The 16,455-nt window shown below is 39.0% G+C and overlaps 1 protein-coding gene across 1 annotated transcript; it reads right to left on the minus strand.

Moving 5' to 3' along the window:
* Nucleotides 1-5,352: 5,352 nt before the first annotated feature.
* On the minus strand, nucleotides 5,353-11,973 carry SLC7A13 (solute carrier family 7 member 13). Its single transcript, XM_074573642.1, has 4 exons — nucleotides 11,250-11,973; nucleotides 8,375-8,506; nucleotides 6,327-6,691; nucleotides 5,353-5,598 (listed from the first exon to the last, which is right to left on the minus strand). Exons 1-4 carry the CDS (start codon nucleotides 11,971-11,973, stop codon nucleotides 5,353-5,355), a joined length of 1,467 nt encoding a protein of 488 aa, XP_074429743.1.
* Between the last annotated feature and the right edge of the window lie 4,482 nt (nucleotides 11,974-16,455).

Consider the following 16,455-nt stretch of genomic DNA (forward strand, 5'->3'; position numbering starts at 1 on the left):
TTCCAAGGATTTATGTCACACTGACAAGCCTGTAATTACTTAGGTCATCTCTTTTAGTCTTTTTAAATATTGGCATGTTAACTTTCTTTTGCTCTCCTGAAACTCCCCCTGTGTTGCAAGAGTTATTGAAAATCAACATTAATAGTCAAGCTCCTCAACGGTGCCTTTAAACCTGTCGGATACAGGTTATCCAAACCTGCTAATTTAAAAATTTTTAATTTCCTGTTCCAAAGCAGAATAGAAACAGCTGCAAAGTTCCTGAAGCACATACAGTTCTTACCCCTCCAAATCAAGCCAGGAAGAACTGGCAGTGCTCGGGGTCCCCCATCACTTGGAAAAAGTCATAGAGGGCAACGACAAGAGTAATTTCTGACTGCAATAGAGAAGAGAAGGTGACAAGCGAATACACTTAGACCTGAAAGTTGTTTAAATACAATTGTTTCTGTTTTAGCAGAGGTGGAAACTGAGATGTGGGGAACCTTAGCAAAGCCCACATAGAGCACGTATCAAACCTAATATAAGAAGCCAGAAGGTCTGAGCCCCTCCACGCCTAACAGCTACAGGCAGCTCCTCACACACCCTCCCCTGTGGAAACCAGAGGTTCCAACCAAAAATCACCACATCAAGGCACAAACAAAAACGTACAACTGTTTATCATTAGTTGATTTTCTTTTTATTGGAATTACAGTTAACAATAACTCTGAAAAGGGAAGTGAATCAATTAATTGCTGATTTTTTTCATTTCTTCTCTAGAATTAATGGGTTTTGCCTCAGAGTGGATTTTTTTTGTAAAGCAATCAGCACACATGGAGTTAGCATGACATATAACCACAAGTAATTTTTAAAATAAGACTGATTATCATTTGGACTTCTACATTGTCTTTTTATGGAGATAATGGGGGAAAAAATAATTAATGCAGACATACAAACAAATACTGTGTTAAGAGCCGAGAAAAACAGCTTGGGAATTTACATGCCAAACTGAGCCAGTACAGTATTAAAAACCAAATATCCACATTTTAAGTTTATTTGTTGTAAGGTTGGACTTCTGAAACATGCAAGTATGCACGAGCTTAAAAGAATTATGAAGTCAAAGGCAAAAAAATAAATTAAAAATTTAAATAGATGTCTGATACAGTCTAGTACTAAAACAGTCACACTCCTATATAGCATTTTCTGAGATATGTTCAAGTAGGAAGGCAGCTGAGACCAACTAGTGTCACTGAAAACAAGCTATAATGTTAAAATATTGAATTGCTCTTGGCCAGAGTAGCTAATACGAGTTATAAATTTGAATTCTGTTCCTTTATGCTTAGCACTTGGAAATGTGGAATGATCCAGCAACAATGAGAAATCTATATAAATTGAATACTGTATTTGCATCTTTGTGATTTAGCATTCTAAAACACTCAAGGCAAAAGAAAGGCTGCATTAAGAGAAGTTACATATATTCCGCTATTATCTATTATATATATAATATATATTATATATTTGATTATTATGTATTCAGCAGTTAGGCAATACCATCTCTGAGATTGCTTTTATAATGCTAATTCAGCTCAGCTGTGTGAGTCCCTTTCCAAACAGTGGGTCATTTAATGAGAGCCTTATTTTTCAGAGGACCTCTGTCTCACTCAGATCTGGGAATAAATTGACAGTTTGTGTTGAAGAAGACGCTAAACTGAGGTAGCCAATCCCTTATTTGCTGTAGTAATGGAATTTGATGTAGTGAACAAGGTGGCACTTGCAGAAGGTTTGCTGGAGTAAGGAATTTGAATATTGCCCAGAAGAATTCAAACTTTTCTTTCCCTATAAAATTCCAGGGTCATACTGGAATCATTTAAACCATGATTTTTTAAAATGTCATTAAATCTGTTTTCCTCATTTTCTGTACCCCATCTTAAATCCCCGGCTTGATTTGGTGTAATTTTAAACTCTCATAGCTGTAATTTAACATTTCATAGACTGTATGTCTTAAAGGAATTGCAGCTGCCCACAGTTAGTCAGAAGCTGGGTTATAGGATACCTGCTGCTCGTCTAAACCAAAGCGACTGTGATAATTTGTCCTTCTTTCCTTTTTTACTATTATTGGAACTTAATTCCAGGAGACTACAGGCACTTGGAATTTATTAATTCCTATGAAAAATCAGGTCCAAGGTACCTCAGCTTAGGCATCCAAAGTTAGTGAACAATTTCGGCATGCTTCCTTTGTTTCCATCTAAAAGATGTGGAAGAACTGAAATCTGTATATAGTGCCCGAATATCCATACAAGGCGTATGTTCACCAATTGCCCAGCTCTTTGCCCTGCTTCCTAAGAAAAAGAACACCCATAGCTGGACCTGAATCTCCATCAATGGCTCTCCACTGGGGTGCTCGATCTGAATTGAAGGATTGCAGGGAACATCACTGTGTAGGTTGCATAATAAATGCATTTTGTGATGTTCCCTGAACTGGGAAATTAAGCAAAGATGCTACCACTGATGCAGCTCATGAGAGTAAAGACAAATTAGTCGGTGAAGTGCTCAGATGCTGGCATGAGGAACACTCTGGAAAAGTCTGTAAGAAATTAATAATGTCTATCAAAAACAGCATCTGAGCAGAGAGTGACAAACACAGTGCAAGGTCACATGTTGAAATGGGAAGAAAATAATAGTGAATTATTTGGGCACCATCCATTCTGTCCAATAAATGAGATAAGGGTGTATTGAAAGAACAGTTTATGATCTGATAGTCAAAGGCCACTGTAAGGTGCTTTCACAGAGGGGGCAGGTTAAGTTTGCACAGGCAGTTTTTATTCTGACCTGTTCTAACTGTTCTCGTCTTTGCTGATCCTTTGGCAATAACCATTGAAACTGTGGGGTATATACTTGCCCGTTTATGTGCCATGTCCTAGATTTTTGTTAGAAGAAAATCGATCTACTTTGAATTATAAAAAAAGATACATAGATGCAATTTATTTCATATTACGTTTCATTGGGACATTTGAGTTGCCTAATTCGCCGAAACTGTTAAACCTCTAAATTCAAAGTGTGTATCATTATCAGATACATGCTCCAATTACCGAAACATACCCTGACATATTTATTCACCAGGTACCCAACTCCTTATGGAATTCAAGTGTATAAACAAGCTCAAGTACATCTACTGTCAAGAAATTACACATCCAATTGAGCAACATCCCCACTGTATCTGCTTTTTCTAACCATGTGGTCCACAACACAGTATTACTGTCCCATACACGTTTTTTTTTTCTTATGACTTCCATTTTTACTTACATATTAAAACATGGCTTTAAATAATGACTTGATCAAGGTCAGTTGAAAATCTGTGGCAGTGCCAGGCACAACACCTGCATTTACAAACCCCTGCTTGGTGCTTTTGTCACAGTAAAATTCTCCCTTTCTTTTAATACTCTGCCTAAAATTCACTTCTTAAAATATTACTCCCATAAAATTTTATTGAGTCTTGTGATTTTTTTGAATTTAAATAGCAAGAGCAATGTTTTTCCAATAGCATTATTGGGTGAAATCAAACATTGATTCCCGCCTCGCTTTCAGCAGGACCGAGTCTCCAGCTCAGCTGTACTCACTTCACTCCTTACTTGCGTGGACTTTTCTTCTGACAGCATTTTAAAAGACCTAATTTTACTTCAAATTTTAATTCTGTGTACATCAGTAGCTGTGAGAAAGGACACTTTCTTCATGTACTTGTTTTCCTTTGGGGGCTTGTTCCAGCACAAAGTCAAAACTGGCTCCCAGCATTATTGACGGGTACTCTATACTTTCGGTAGCTATGTATAAAGTCTTTATCTATTATTCTGACCTCTACACTTTTGACATATCAGAGAATTGAATCGTCTAGCAAGATTTTTTTCATTCTACTGTGTTATAATACGGTGCTCTGTAGAACTATTTCTCTCACTAATACAACATCCAGCAACCCAGAATATCACGGTGTAAGAGAGATGTTAGTCTGGAGCCATCTACTGGTTGTATTGCTCAGCTTTAATAGATAGATTTGAAAAATTACTTTACACATGCAATTTTATTGTCATTATAAAAATAACGGCATATATTAATAGATTAATCACCTAAGTATGTGATGGTTCTTGTGGTTTTTGTGTGATGTTCTTTGTTTGTAAGTTTAAATACTCAGTGAAATTAATATGGCCCAATTACCAAAATAAAAAAGAATTTCTCTTGCTTCCATGAACAAAATAAAAATAGGGCGGAGGGAGCTCTCATTTATCAATAACACCAAAAAGAAACCAAGGAATAATGTAATATTAATGCTAAAATGTAAAAAATTTAGTAGAGTAATCCACATATCTTTAGTTTTATTGCTGTGATGAAGAGGATAAATAATTATTACTGCCCTATTTGATGCTTCATAAGGTTTCACCCTGAATTTGTATGTGTTGTACTAAAATAGCTAAGATGCACCATATACAGTTTTGGGGGGATTAAAAAAGTTCTCAGTCAATTTTATGACGTTCTTCAAAGGTTTTTATTAAAAATAAATTCAGACAAAAGAGGTAGCAGATGAAGAAAAGTATAAAGCCTTTAAAGCCAGGAGTTCTAATAAACAAACTACTATAAACTAAAAATAATCCAGACAATTTAGTTTGGAGACCAAAAGTATATTTATATAATGATCATAGAATCATAGAATGGTTTGAGTTGGAAGGGACCTTAAAGATCATCTAGTTCCAACCCCCCTGCCATGGGCAGGGACACCTCCCACTAGATCAGGTTGCTCAAAGCCCCATCCAGCCTGGCCTTGAACACTTCCAGGGATGGGGCATCCACAACTTCTCTGGGCAGTGATCCTGTTAAGTATGTATTTAGTCATTTATTATATGATAATATTGATAATTCTTTGTGCTGTAATTTAGCATTATTTCTATTATTGCAATATATGCAACTTTAACTGTGTCGTCAGGAGCAAGCGCGAGCATTCTACAGATTTACCAGTTTAAGAGAGATTCTTTGCGCCTATTAAGTATACGTGTACATCTAGATACGTGTATGTATACACACAGACACACAAAAATATATACATATTAACTCATTGTGCTATGTCTGTACATACATATGCATATATGTAGATATACATATATGTGCATGTACATCTACATATACGTGCATATATATACACATATATGTATATACATGTATATATGTATGCAATAGATGTATATTCATCTATATATGTGTATACATACACACACATGCATGCACAAGCATGCGCGCCTATATATTACATCTAACATCTAACTTGTACCTTCTACCATCTCAGTTAAACAAAATCCTCTGTTGGCTGCTGGTTGTACTGGGATTAAACATTTGCCATTATTCACATTTGCCCTCAGCAGATCCATCAGCAGGACAGACTTCCAGCAGGAGCTGTAAGTGGCAAGTAATTTTATCAAGAAAGGCAAAACGCAATTTAAAATGTATAAAAGGCAGATAAACAATAAGACTTCCCAGCATAAACAGGAAAGCATAGACATATTGCAGGTTCGGAGACCAGACTATGGGAGCTAAAACTAGGAAGACAGACATTGCCACCATCACAAATGGAACTGGCAGAAAGACCTGCAAGAGAAAGAAAAAAACCAAACATTTTAGGAAATAAACTGACCACCTGTGACTTTATGCCTCATTCATAAAAGTAATAATGCATTCTTTGCCACGCTAGAGTACTGCTTCTCATTCATCTGACTTAAAATTGCCTACAAGATGGGCAATTTTTCTCAAATACTTGTTCAGGCTCCGTCTATTGTCATGGAGGAGGGACAGGAAGGCCCTGAAAACCATTTGTCCACATCTGATATTATGGGCTCCTGAAAGAAACTCAGGGTTGGGGGCCTACAAGAAGCCATGACAACAAGCATACGTTTCTAACCCATCTTTCTGACAGCTAGATTGAGATGAAATTAAACCTATCCTTAACATCTGCGGTCGTGCCAGGAAAGTTGAGAGTAGATGAAGGTTTAAGTAACCAGGAATGGCTAGTCTGGATCCCACACTGTTCTGGTTACTGCTCCATACTGGTATGGTTTCACGTTGTTTGCACATCTCCCCCATTCTGCATATATCCACCTCTTGTTTTGAAGCGCAACCTCTCTGGGGCAGAGACCATCTGTTTCTTTTCCTTCTACAGTGAGGCAAAGTTTTTGAATAAGGGTCTAAAGATTGTGATTATTACTTGTATTTTATGAGTGACTATCCACTTTTGACTTGCACTTGTTCCATAACTTTTGCATGCTACCCATGACTCAAAAAAAATCTGCAAAAATATTTTATAACTTATTTCCATTTACTTTGTATGGTCGATGTAGATGAGGTTCCCGGTACCGAAGTACGATCAGGCTTGCACAAGTCAATCCAATCATAAGCCAGGCAGAAAATCCAAAGTAATTTGTTAACGTAATAAGGTCAGAGGGGATTATAAAAATGGATGCAATGGTGGTTGAAAAAATCATGGCTGGCGCTGGAGTACAGGTGTGGACATTAAGCATGGATATTAAAACAGGTAAATGTCCTGACTGACTTCCAGCGTAGCTTAATCGACCCAGAGTGAACATGCTGCTGTTGAGGGCGCCGAATATTGAGACAGCGACAGAGAGAGGAACGATCCAGGCAACAGAGGGGATCACTCGATCAGCCCAAGTGACTGCCACAGCAACTGCAAGAAAGCAAAGCATTAGTGGTAGCGTAGGCACCGTGTTCCAAATTACTGACAAACTCAACAGAAATGAAACTTAAAATACACGAAATGCCCATTATTTACCAGTAATGCCTGTTTTTTGTTACGGTAGTCAAACATGACTAATCTAATCCTAAGGGGTATTTAATTCAGGAGCTAAAAATGTCGTGGGGGGCTGACAGGAAGAAGGAGTGCTGCCTGCCGGAGCAAGGCGGGTAAACCTGCTGGGGCCAATGCCACGGTAATAGACTGACCAGCAGGAGCAAGCTGCATCTCGCCGCCATGAATCATAAAGGCACATGCGTGGGCAAGGCCATGCAGGGAAAGAAAATGAGCCCATTAGTCCCCGGCGTGACTGCACTGGTGACATGATCTACGGTTAGGAGGAAACTGCCCACATGAGTGCGTGTGATGGGTCAGCGAGCGCGTTATTAATGAGGTTTTGCTTTGAGTGGAACTGGGAAAAGTGAAGGATTGTTCCTGAAGAAGAGATATTCAGTATTTCTTGAAATTAGCTATAGCCCATTTTGTAGCAAAGACTAATATTTAGTGAGTTGTTATTTTATAACCAACTGCTGCAACAAATGTAGGTCTTTTAGTGATCTGCACAGCATAGGAAGTTATTAAAGATTGGGAAAACAACTTCCCCCCCCCAAAAAACAGTAGTGAAAGAACAAGAACCGCAGCAATGCATAGCAATGTTTGAAACAAGAGCTACAATTTCAAGGCTGTCTCCTCAGCTGACACAGATAAGCACAGCTCTGCCGGTATGTCTGGAGCTGCTCGTGCCAGCTGGGCAGCTGGAATTCAGGGATGCTCTGGTATTTGCTGCCTCGCTCATTGTAGGATGGATCTGCAGATGTATGCATCTCTCCCAACAGATAGCCTGATAATGGCCGAGAGATAATACAAGGTTGCTGAGTGACAGACACACTGCTCCCATTTATGCTATTGAGCTGTTCTCACAGGAAAAGAAGTAATTGATCCATCCAAATGAGGTACGTTTTTTGTCACTCCTGGAGGCAAGGTCTGACAGCTCAGTCTCACTACACTGGTATTTAAAAGGTGCTGTTTGGACAACTGAGGAGAAATACAGCTCCTCTTGCACCTTTTCATGGACAACTGATTGGTGCAGGATCTGAGAATGGCTTTGCATACATTGGACTTTTGTACAGGCTCTTCTAAGGAATCGCAATATTTATCATGAATAATCCCCCCAAACACCCCCAAAATGGCTACATTTTTGTGCCCATAGTCTTTTCTATGTTACTTATCATGGTAGACTTGCCCACCTCCTAAAGTAATGGCTTCAGCCTGAGACACCACGAGGTAAGGAAGGAAGCAGAAGAGAGGATTAAAACCACAGAAAACAAAGGCCTTCTCTATACCCACTTGATTTCCCAGGTTTTAATATACTTCTGATTTCTTTTTAGACAGTGCAGGTATAAGCCAACATTTTCAACATCTAATAACACCTGTCTGCATTCAGTCCAACTTGTGTCATACAGCAAAATTAAACAAGAATTCTCTGTCAAAACTTAGAATGAAACCCAGACTTCCCAACTGTGAAGTTAGATGAGCAGAAGTAACCCAGTGAATTGGCATCACATGGGTATGCTAATGGACCACACCTTTTTAATTAAAAAAAAATCAAATCCATACCTGAAGAGACAATTTCCTTAGGTGTGAGGACAGTCAGATATGAGATGTTCACCAGTAAGTAAAAAACAATCACTGCCGGAACAGCAGTCATCACAGTTAAGGGGATATTTCTGCTAGGGTTTTTCATCTCCTCTGAAAAATACAATTTGAAAAGATTAATAAAGCAAGCAACACAGCTTCTGCAAGTGCGTTTCAGCAGCGAATCTGCGCAGAACTTGACAAGACCGACAGCAAAGTCCTGCCCAACCGCTAACCATGGCTACATTGCTGTGAGGTTCTACAGTTGTTCTCAAATAGTTTATTATCAAAGAAGTCTAAACAAAATATTTTTCATTTTTTCAAATCTTCTTTCTTATTTACTACTTTTTAACTATCTTGGAAGGAGGGAGAGATAGAGACCTGACATACTGGTAAAAAAAAAAATAATGATAAAAGGACTGATAATTAGATTAGATATTAGAAAGGCATTCTTTACTGTGAGGGTGGTGAGGCACTGGAACAGGTTGCCCAGGGAGGTTGTGGATGCCCCATCCCTGGAAGTGTTCAAGGCCAGGCTGGATGGGGCTTTGAGCAGCCTGGTCTAGTGGGAGGTGTCCCTGCCCATGGCAGGGGGGTTGGAACTGGATGATCTTTATGGTCCCTTCCAACCTGAACCATTCTATGATTCTATAACTTTTATCCTATTTTACAAATATTTGACTTAGATTAGAAAATTGATTCACTAAGAACTTTTCAAGTAGCCATACTTTTAAGTCACAAGCTTGAACATCAGACTCTACAGTGAGTTTATGTATCCTTACATCACCTCATGAGTCCTGATCTGAAACTTTCTGAGTGTTTTTGCCTATTTCTGGACAAAACCTTTCTCCTTGCAGTTACATCAGGAAATACAGAAAATGGAAGGGGATGAGACTGAAGGTAGTGACAGAAAAGCAGTAATGCAGTGCCTTTAAAAGAGGGCCATTCCCAGATGGGTTCTGCTGTTGATCACCTTTTCCAGGGCAAAGCTGGCGGAGGAAAACTGTTTAGCGCCAAGCCTGGCATCAAACTTTGCATCTGAACAACTGAGGCACTGGCACACATTCCTGACCATGTGACAGTCCCAGCAAAAGATGGAGCCGGTTTCCAGAACACTAATAATTCATCCTCAGTCAAAAAGGGTCTTTTTCCTCCCTTTCACTCCTTCAACCCTTTCCTCTCGCTCCCTCTCCCCTTCCCACTTCCCTCAGCATTTACAAAAGGCTTCCTGAGTATCACCAACCAATAACTCACAAGGGGGAAGAAGTGAAAAGTCAAATGTGCAGCTTACCCAAGCTTTTTTTAGGAGACAGAAATCTCTTTTCTCCCTCAAATATAATTTGTCTCCTGCCCAAAACATCAGCTTTGAGCCCGCCCCAGCACCGGCTGTAGCACACAGAGCCAGAGGGACTGAATGAGCACAACAGTGAAACTCAGATACGGACTACTGGAGAATTTGGGATTTATTTCAAATGTGAGAAATACACTTGGTAATTTCGAGCCCAGAAGAGCACAATCACCAAAACTGCCAATTTAAATTTGTCTTTCCATTTGTTTTGTTGCTCATTACAGTCCTGCCGTCCAGCTGGCACCTGATGCGTTAGCTGAAGTTCACAGGAATTAAGTTATTGCTGAAGAATAGGAAATTCAGTTCAGAAGAGGACTATTGCATAGGTTGTGTCTGCCTAAACAGCTGTGCTGCCCAGTGTATGGTATTTATTATTGCTGCAAACTGAGCAGAAACTAAATTAATATTTTACCAATTTTTTTTTTTTTCTTGGGCTTACAAAGCTAAATGTTTGCCTTTAAGGAAGTCCTAAAGTTTCAAAATTATACTTTGCTGATTTATACCCCCTTTTTTGTTGCAGCATATTGTCAACACTGGAATAGCTGGATTGTAATAAGAGTCATTTTTTTAAACATTAACCCAATTTTCACACTGTTCTTACCATTGAACTTTGTCTTATGCATTTCACACATTTGATGTATTTAATGTTTTACATGTGATAGAGGTCAATGGATAGAGTTAAAGATATAAAGGCAACATCGATTTGCTTACAGCTTAATTCTATAAATCTGATTATACTATAAAATACTATTCATTTAACTCATAACGTGCATAATTAATGTTGTGAACATTATCGCCGCAGCTTTCATGAAAAACTGCTCTATTTATTACTGCCACGTGTGTCATCAGACACAGAACAGGATACATAAATAGATATTCAAAAAGGTTTTGAATGTTCAAAATTGAGCACAAGTTATATGAAAGGATTTATGCCATTTTCCTTAGATTCCTCTTCAACTTCTGTGAAGAATCTATTTTCCCAAGGAAGTGACTACTGACCATCCTATATATCCTGTGCAATTACGGTATCTTAACAGAATCCAAATGCATTTGTCCATGTACAAACGAGCTGGGTAATCTCAGAGAAGGTACAGATATTTAAATACAAAATAATCAATTATCTTTTTGGATTTGGTCCTTACTGTGCACATAGTTTGGCATGGATAGCAATCCTTTTCTAAAAATGCACGAACACGGACACTGAAAAAGACAAAATGCAAATTTTTAAGGTGTGAAAAAATCTGTTTATGCATGACATTTTAAATGAACTATTTTGATTTCTCTCGTACTCCTTTGGAAATGTCAGGCTGATTCTGTAGACTGCACAAGAAGCAAGAAACTTCCCTAGAGAGGAACAGCATCTCTTCTACCAGCCCCAACAAACACAGGACCCACGTAAAACGTGACAGACCTTACGGTCTTGAAGGAAAGACAAGTTCTACTAAGATGAGCTGAGGAACGTAAGAATGGCAACTGCAGAACAAAATCTAAAGAAGTGGAGTGAGATACCTGCCATATAATTGAGGGACCACCAACCACCATACGCATACAGTCCTTGGAAGAAGGCTTCGGCAACCTGTGATGCATTGGGGATCTCTGAGCTGAACGCGTCTTCAAACCTGGCCAGACTCTCCTTTCTCCTGCCAACAAGGAGAACTATGCCTCCGACAGCGATGACAGACAAGGCTATCATCTTCAGCAGGGTGAAAACTGTCTGCACCCAGGCAGACATTTTGACACTGCGGCCATTCAAAATCCCCAGGGACCAGAGAACAGCCAAGGCCAAGCATTTCTTCAGCGTTTCTGGGGCAGGGCAAATGCCATAGAAGGGCTGGGTGGCGTATTCAGCAAACAGCAAGGCTCGAGCAGCATTTGATGCTGGCTTGGTAAATGTTGATGTCCAGATAAAGACGAAGGCAGGTAGGGATCCAAGGCCTCTTTTAATGTGGCTGTATTCTCCTCCAGAGAAAGGCAGAGCGGTTCCCAGCTCCGCATAGCAGAGGGAACCCATCAGAGAAACCAGTCCAGACGCGGTCCAGATCGTTAGTGCGATGCCAACGTTGAGTAAGGAATGCTTTAACACCCCCGTGGGAGACACAAAGATCCCTGCCCCGACAATTGATCCTATAATAAAACTTACCCCATCAAAATAACCGATATTTCTTTTCAGTTGCATGTTGGCATTTTCTTTTCTTTTCCCAACTTTGGGATTGTCGCTCTTTCCTTTTCCCATTTTTTCTGTTTTTTCACAGCAGATTATATGGCTTCCGAGGCTAGATTACATGTATTTCCCTTTCACTTTGTTGTCAGCAGACTGTCACAGCCCTACTTGCTGGTGAAATGTTATGGGAAGCCTGGCTTAATCATTCAGAAAAGAGCATACTTTGTGTGAAGATGATTAACCAACTACTTCAAGAAACACTGGCAAATCATATACATGTTGGTTTAATATGTACTTCAGAAATTATTAAGGTCTGGAGGTATTTTTAAAGAAACCGGCATAAGAAATAATGTGCAGTAAACGCTCATTTCTTGGTTGATCTTCAACAACAGATTTCAAATCTTTTATGTATTTCTTCAGATGTGGTTTGAAGTAAAACAGAACCAATTTTCTGTTCAGTCATTTTACTTCTTAGCTAGGCCTCTTCTAACTGTCTGAAATTAACAGCATATTGTGCTGAAAACAGTTCGCTCTCAGATAAGAGCAATGGTTACTGTTAGTACCAAGGAATGGTATGCAGAAAGGCTCTTGCTTACACTTATTGCTATAATAACCAAGATCAGCTAATTTTGTTACTTGCCCCGTTGGAGGGTCGGAAATGGAAAAGCATAGAGGGGTCCTACGTGCAGGGAGAAGCAGACAGGACAGGTGACCCAAAACTGACCAACAGGGGTATTCCATCCCATCTGCCCCATGCTCAGTGTAAGAGCTGAGGGATCAAAGGGTCAGGTCTCTTTTCTTCAATGGCTGACGTCCGAGGAGGACCCTGTCTGTTCAACTGCCTTTGATCCCAATCCATGTGTTCCTGACTCCAGCTCTGGAATCCAGTTCCTACCCGTCGCTGAGTCTGGGGCTTCCCCAGTGCCTGCCAGTGACGTCATCCTGGGAGCTTGATACAGTTCTGTATCTATTTTATTATATCCTTTTTATTTTATTATTAATATTTCATTAAAGTAGTTTAGTTTCTTCTAAACTCATAAATCTCTTTATCTCTCCTCCTCCTCTCCGTGTGCGAGAAGTGGGGGCAGAGCACCTGTCACCAGCCATGGGCCAATTTGGCCAAAACCACGACAGTCCCAAAGGTCAAAGCTCAGTAACACAGCGAACAAAACCTGCAGCTTTTACGGGGCCCAACTCGAAAGACACAGTGGTTTAGATCGGTCCCGAACAGATGGATTTTCACTCAAGTACAAAATAAATTAGTCTTAAAAATTAGCTTCATGTAATAAGCTATCCTGTAAAAGACCTTTAGTTAAAATAGGCATGTGCACAGACTGTTATTTTTTAATTTTTTCAGTGACCTGGTGAGTGTCCATCACCACATAGAAACTATGCAGTGACAGAATTCACAGCTCCAGAGCAGCTTTTAACGGTAAGACAATTCTTCTATCTTTGGCAAATCACTGCAGCACTCACAATATACTTTCACCTTCAAAAACCATCAAGTCCTACAGACGACAGAAAATTTTAGTGCTACAAAAACACATCTCTATTTATAAAAATCTACCTGCATTTTAAAGTGCACTTATTCACTTTATAAATTGCAATATGTATTTAAGTTCAAGTATGCATTTACCATGTATTATGAATAATTCACAGTAATTCAAATATTTATTCACCAGTATTCATGAATTGGAAATTAAGTGTGACAAATGTTTCAAATGGTTAAAATAAATAATTTTCTGATTTACTTCAGTGCCTTTTCTGAGTCTCCTTCTCTGTGAATGCAGACACTTTTTGAAATCCAGCAATCTTCCACCTCTTTATTTTGAGTGTTTTGACCACATACAGTTGCTTTTGGATTACTATTTTTAAACAAATCAATATTACATTAAATGGCATCTTAAAGTACAGATGCAAATGATTTTGTTTCGCTGTTCACCCTACAGTATGTTAATTTCTAGCATAACAAAGGCATTTCCAAAACCTCCCAAGAAGCAGATTAATAAGGATTTTTTACTTCTGACAAAGCTGCCTGATTTCAGAAAACCCCACGGAGATGGGATTTCAGAAAACCCCACTGAGATTACTGCTTTCTTGTGTGTGCTTTCTGCCTACCTCAGATAAATGTTGCTAGACTTTCAGTGAAATGCTTTGGAGATTTACGCAAAGCGTGCTTTCCATTTTGGTGTGTTGTTGCCAGAGGAGGAGGAGGTAAAAACAGAGATAATGACAACATTCCTACAAATCCAACAAAAAATGACATTCTGGAAATGGTACAGTCACTTGAGCAGCAGCGGGGCAGAACTCAGTAAAACACAGCTGGTTACACAACACCAGGTAGTTTTCAGCCAAACTGCTTGCTTTTTCAATATGTAAGGGCAGAGTCTTCTGAAGAACGTCGTAAATATTCACTTTCCAGGTTTTCTGTAAGACGTCCAATTTCTCCCTCTGGCTGAGAGGATAAATTGCCACAGTCTATACGATTATTTCAAGGCCTCATGTGTCAGTGTCTCCTGCCTCACACCCAACTATGTACTCAATACCTGGTCGCATTCACTTTGATGACATTATCCAGAGACTCAACTGCTGAATATAGGGCAAAGATAAATGATTAAAATAACCTAGACACGTTTGTAAGACAAGCCCAAGACTCCCCTAATAGGTCAAGTAGACTGAGCGGTTATATCATCATCAAAATAAAATGCCAAAGTAACTGCAATTTTTACAGTCAATGGGGAATGACGACATTTCTTTTGATTGTCAACTACTGAGTTCTCTTTGACAGTAAAATGAGGTCAAGAAAGTGCTATATAACAGCTATGGCTGAAAGCTGAAACTTCAGCTGATCACTTCTAGTTCTCCTAGCATTTTGGATTTTCCCTTTTAATTTTCTCTCTAAATGTTTTTAGCTTTCAATGTCAAGTTTTTCATTATCCACTATCTAATACTTATTTCGACTTATACCTTCAGTCACTGTAGTTTCTCTACAGAGAGAAACCAATACAGAGAAGTAATGAAATAATATTTTTGTTGCCTACAATTTATATGTATTATCTCCTAATTGTAATCAACTGAATTTCAATGTCCTTGGATAAGGAGTCTCAATTTCAATCTTGTCAATAATTTTCCGTGTGTATTCACTTGGTCTTTCCTACGATCCACCCACTGATTAGATGGACTAGAAAGCCCATCTGTCTAAACAATGTCAGATTTCCTTTTCAATTAACTACACAGTATTTTAAGCATGGTTTTGACTTATCTCTGCATCATCCCAAATCCTTTAAGGGGAAAAGATGTAGATGTAGAAAATGAGAACCTAATTTGTCTTCCAAAGTTTCAATAAATAGTCTTCTGTGTTGTCTCTGAAGAAGCTTGCTGCTGCTGACATTCAGCAAGGATAAAGAACAATAGGAACAAAAGAAAAACCTGAAGAGACCTTCTAGGAAAAAGACAGTCACAATTAATCTTCCTTGGCATGTGTCAAGGGACAGACTTTATTTAATATGACTGATAAATTTTATTTATAATCCTCATTTTCTTCCACCTCTTCTTAAGATCATCTTTTGTGGGGAATACGACATTTCAAAGTAGTTTTCATTGTCTTGCCTTCTGAAAGGAGCTCAACAGCTATTCAAGGATTTCTGCAAGTCCCATTAGGTAGAAGCCAGTTTACCATCTGCCACACCAGACCCCATCGTGCACTCACAAACTTTTATTCAGAACATGAGTATGCACACAGAGGCACGTGACCATCTACTGCCTTGATAATATTCCTTTTTTCCTGGTACTCTGCTGAACTTATTATACATCTGCCTGAAGGATCTATTTGTTTTCCTGGCAGACACATCTTTCTACTATTGATCAAGAAACAGACCCACATAGTAGTCAGCTAATGACAAACAAAAAAAACGTAGAGAAAGTCACTGTTTGCTGACATGTTATGATGTTTGCACTTGCATCCCATACAGCTGTTCATGCTGACCATAGAGTTTACTTCTCCTAAGTATTTCTCTTTGATAAAATATCAATTTAAGTGTGTTTGCATGTGCTGCTGTACGTATTCTTCATTGGGCTGTAACACATAAAGAAAAGTATTATGGATTTTTTACTGTAACAGGTATTAACAATCAGTGGTAACTGATAATATCAGCAATAGTACTCATCTGTGTAAATGCAGATATTTAAAAACAAGGTGTCTAGACTTCATTAGGCTTTTCCTGCAGTAAATAGGAAAGAGATGAGTTGAGATTCACCCAATCCCAGCAAAGGCTGTATGAACTGCCCACTGGAAATCATTCCCCTTTTACCTTTAGATGGTTCGATGAATCTACATTCCCTCCTATGGGGATGGGCTTGCATTTGCTACACCAAATGCTCAGTGTTGGACTGAATGCTTAAACAGTTATGTTATAGTGCCTTGAAGAATAAAGCCATTCATGAAGAATGTCAATATGGTATTGTAAACTGGCACTACAATAGCACTGATATTAAAGAGCAGCTACAGTGCCTAGTCCAAGTAAGAAGTCTATTAGGACATCTAGTCCGGCCTTA

Source organism: Larus michahellis, chromosome 2 (genome assembly GCF_964199755.1).
Source record: "Larus michahellis chromosome 2, bLarMic1.1, whole genome shotgun sequence".
NCBI lineage: Eukaryota > Metazoa > Chordata > Aves > Charadriiformes > Laridae > Larus > Larus michahellis.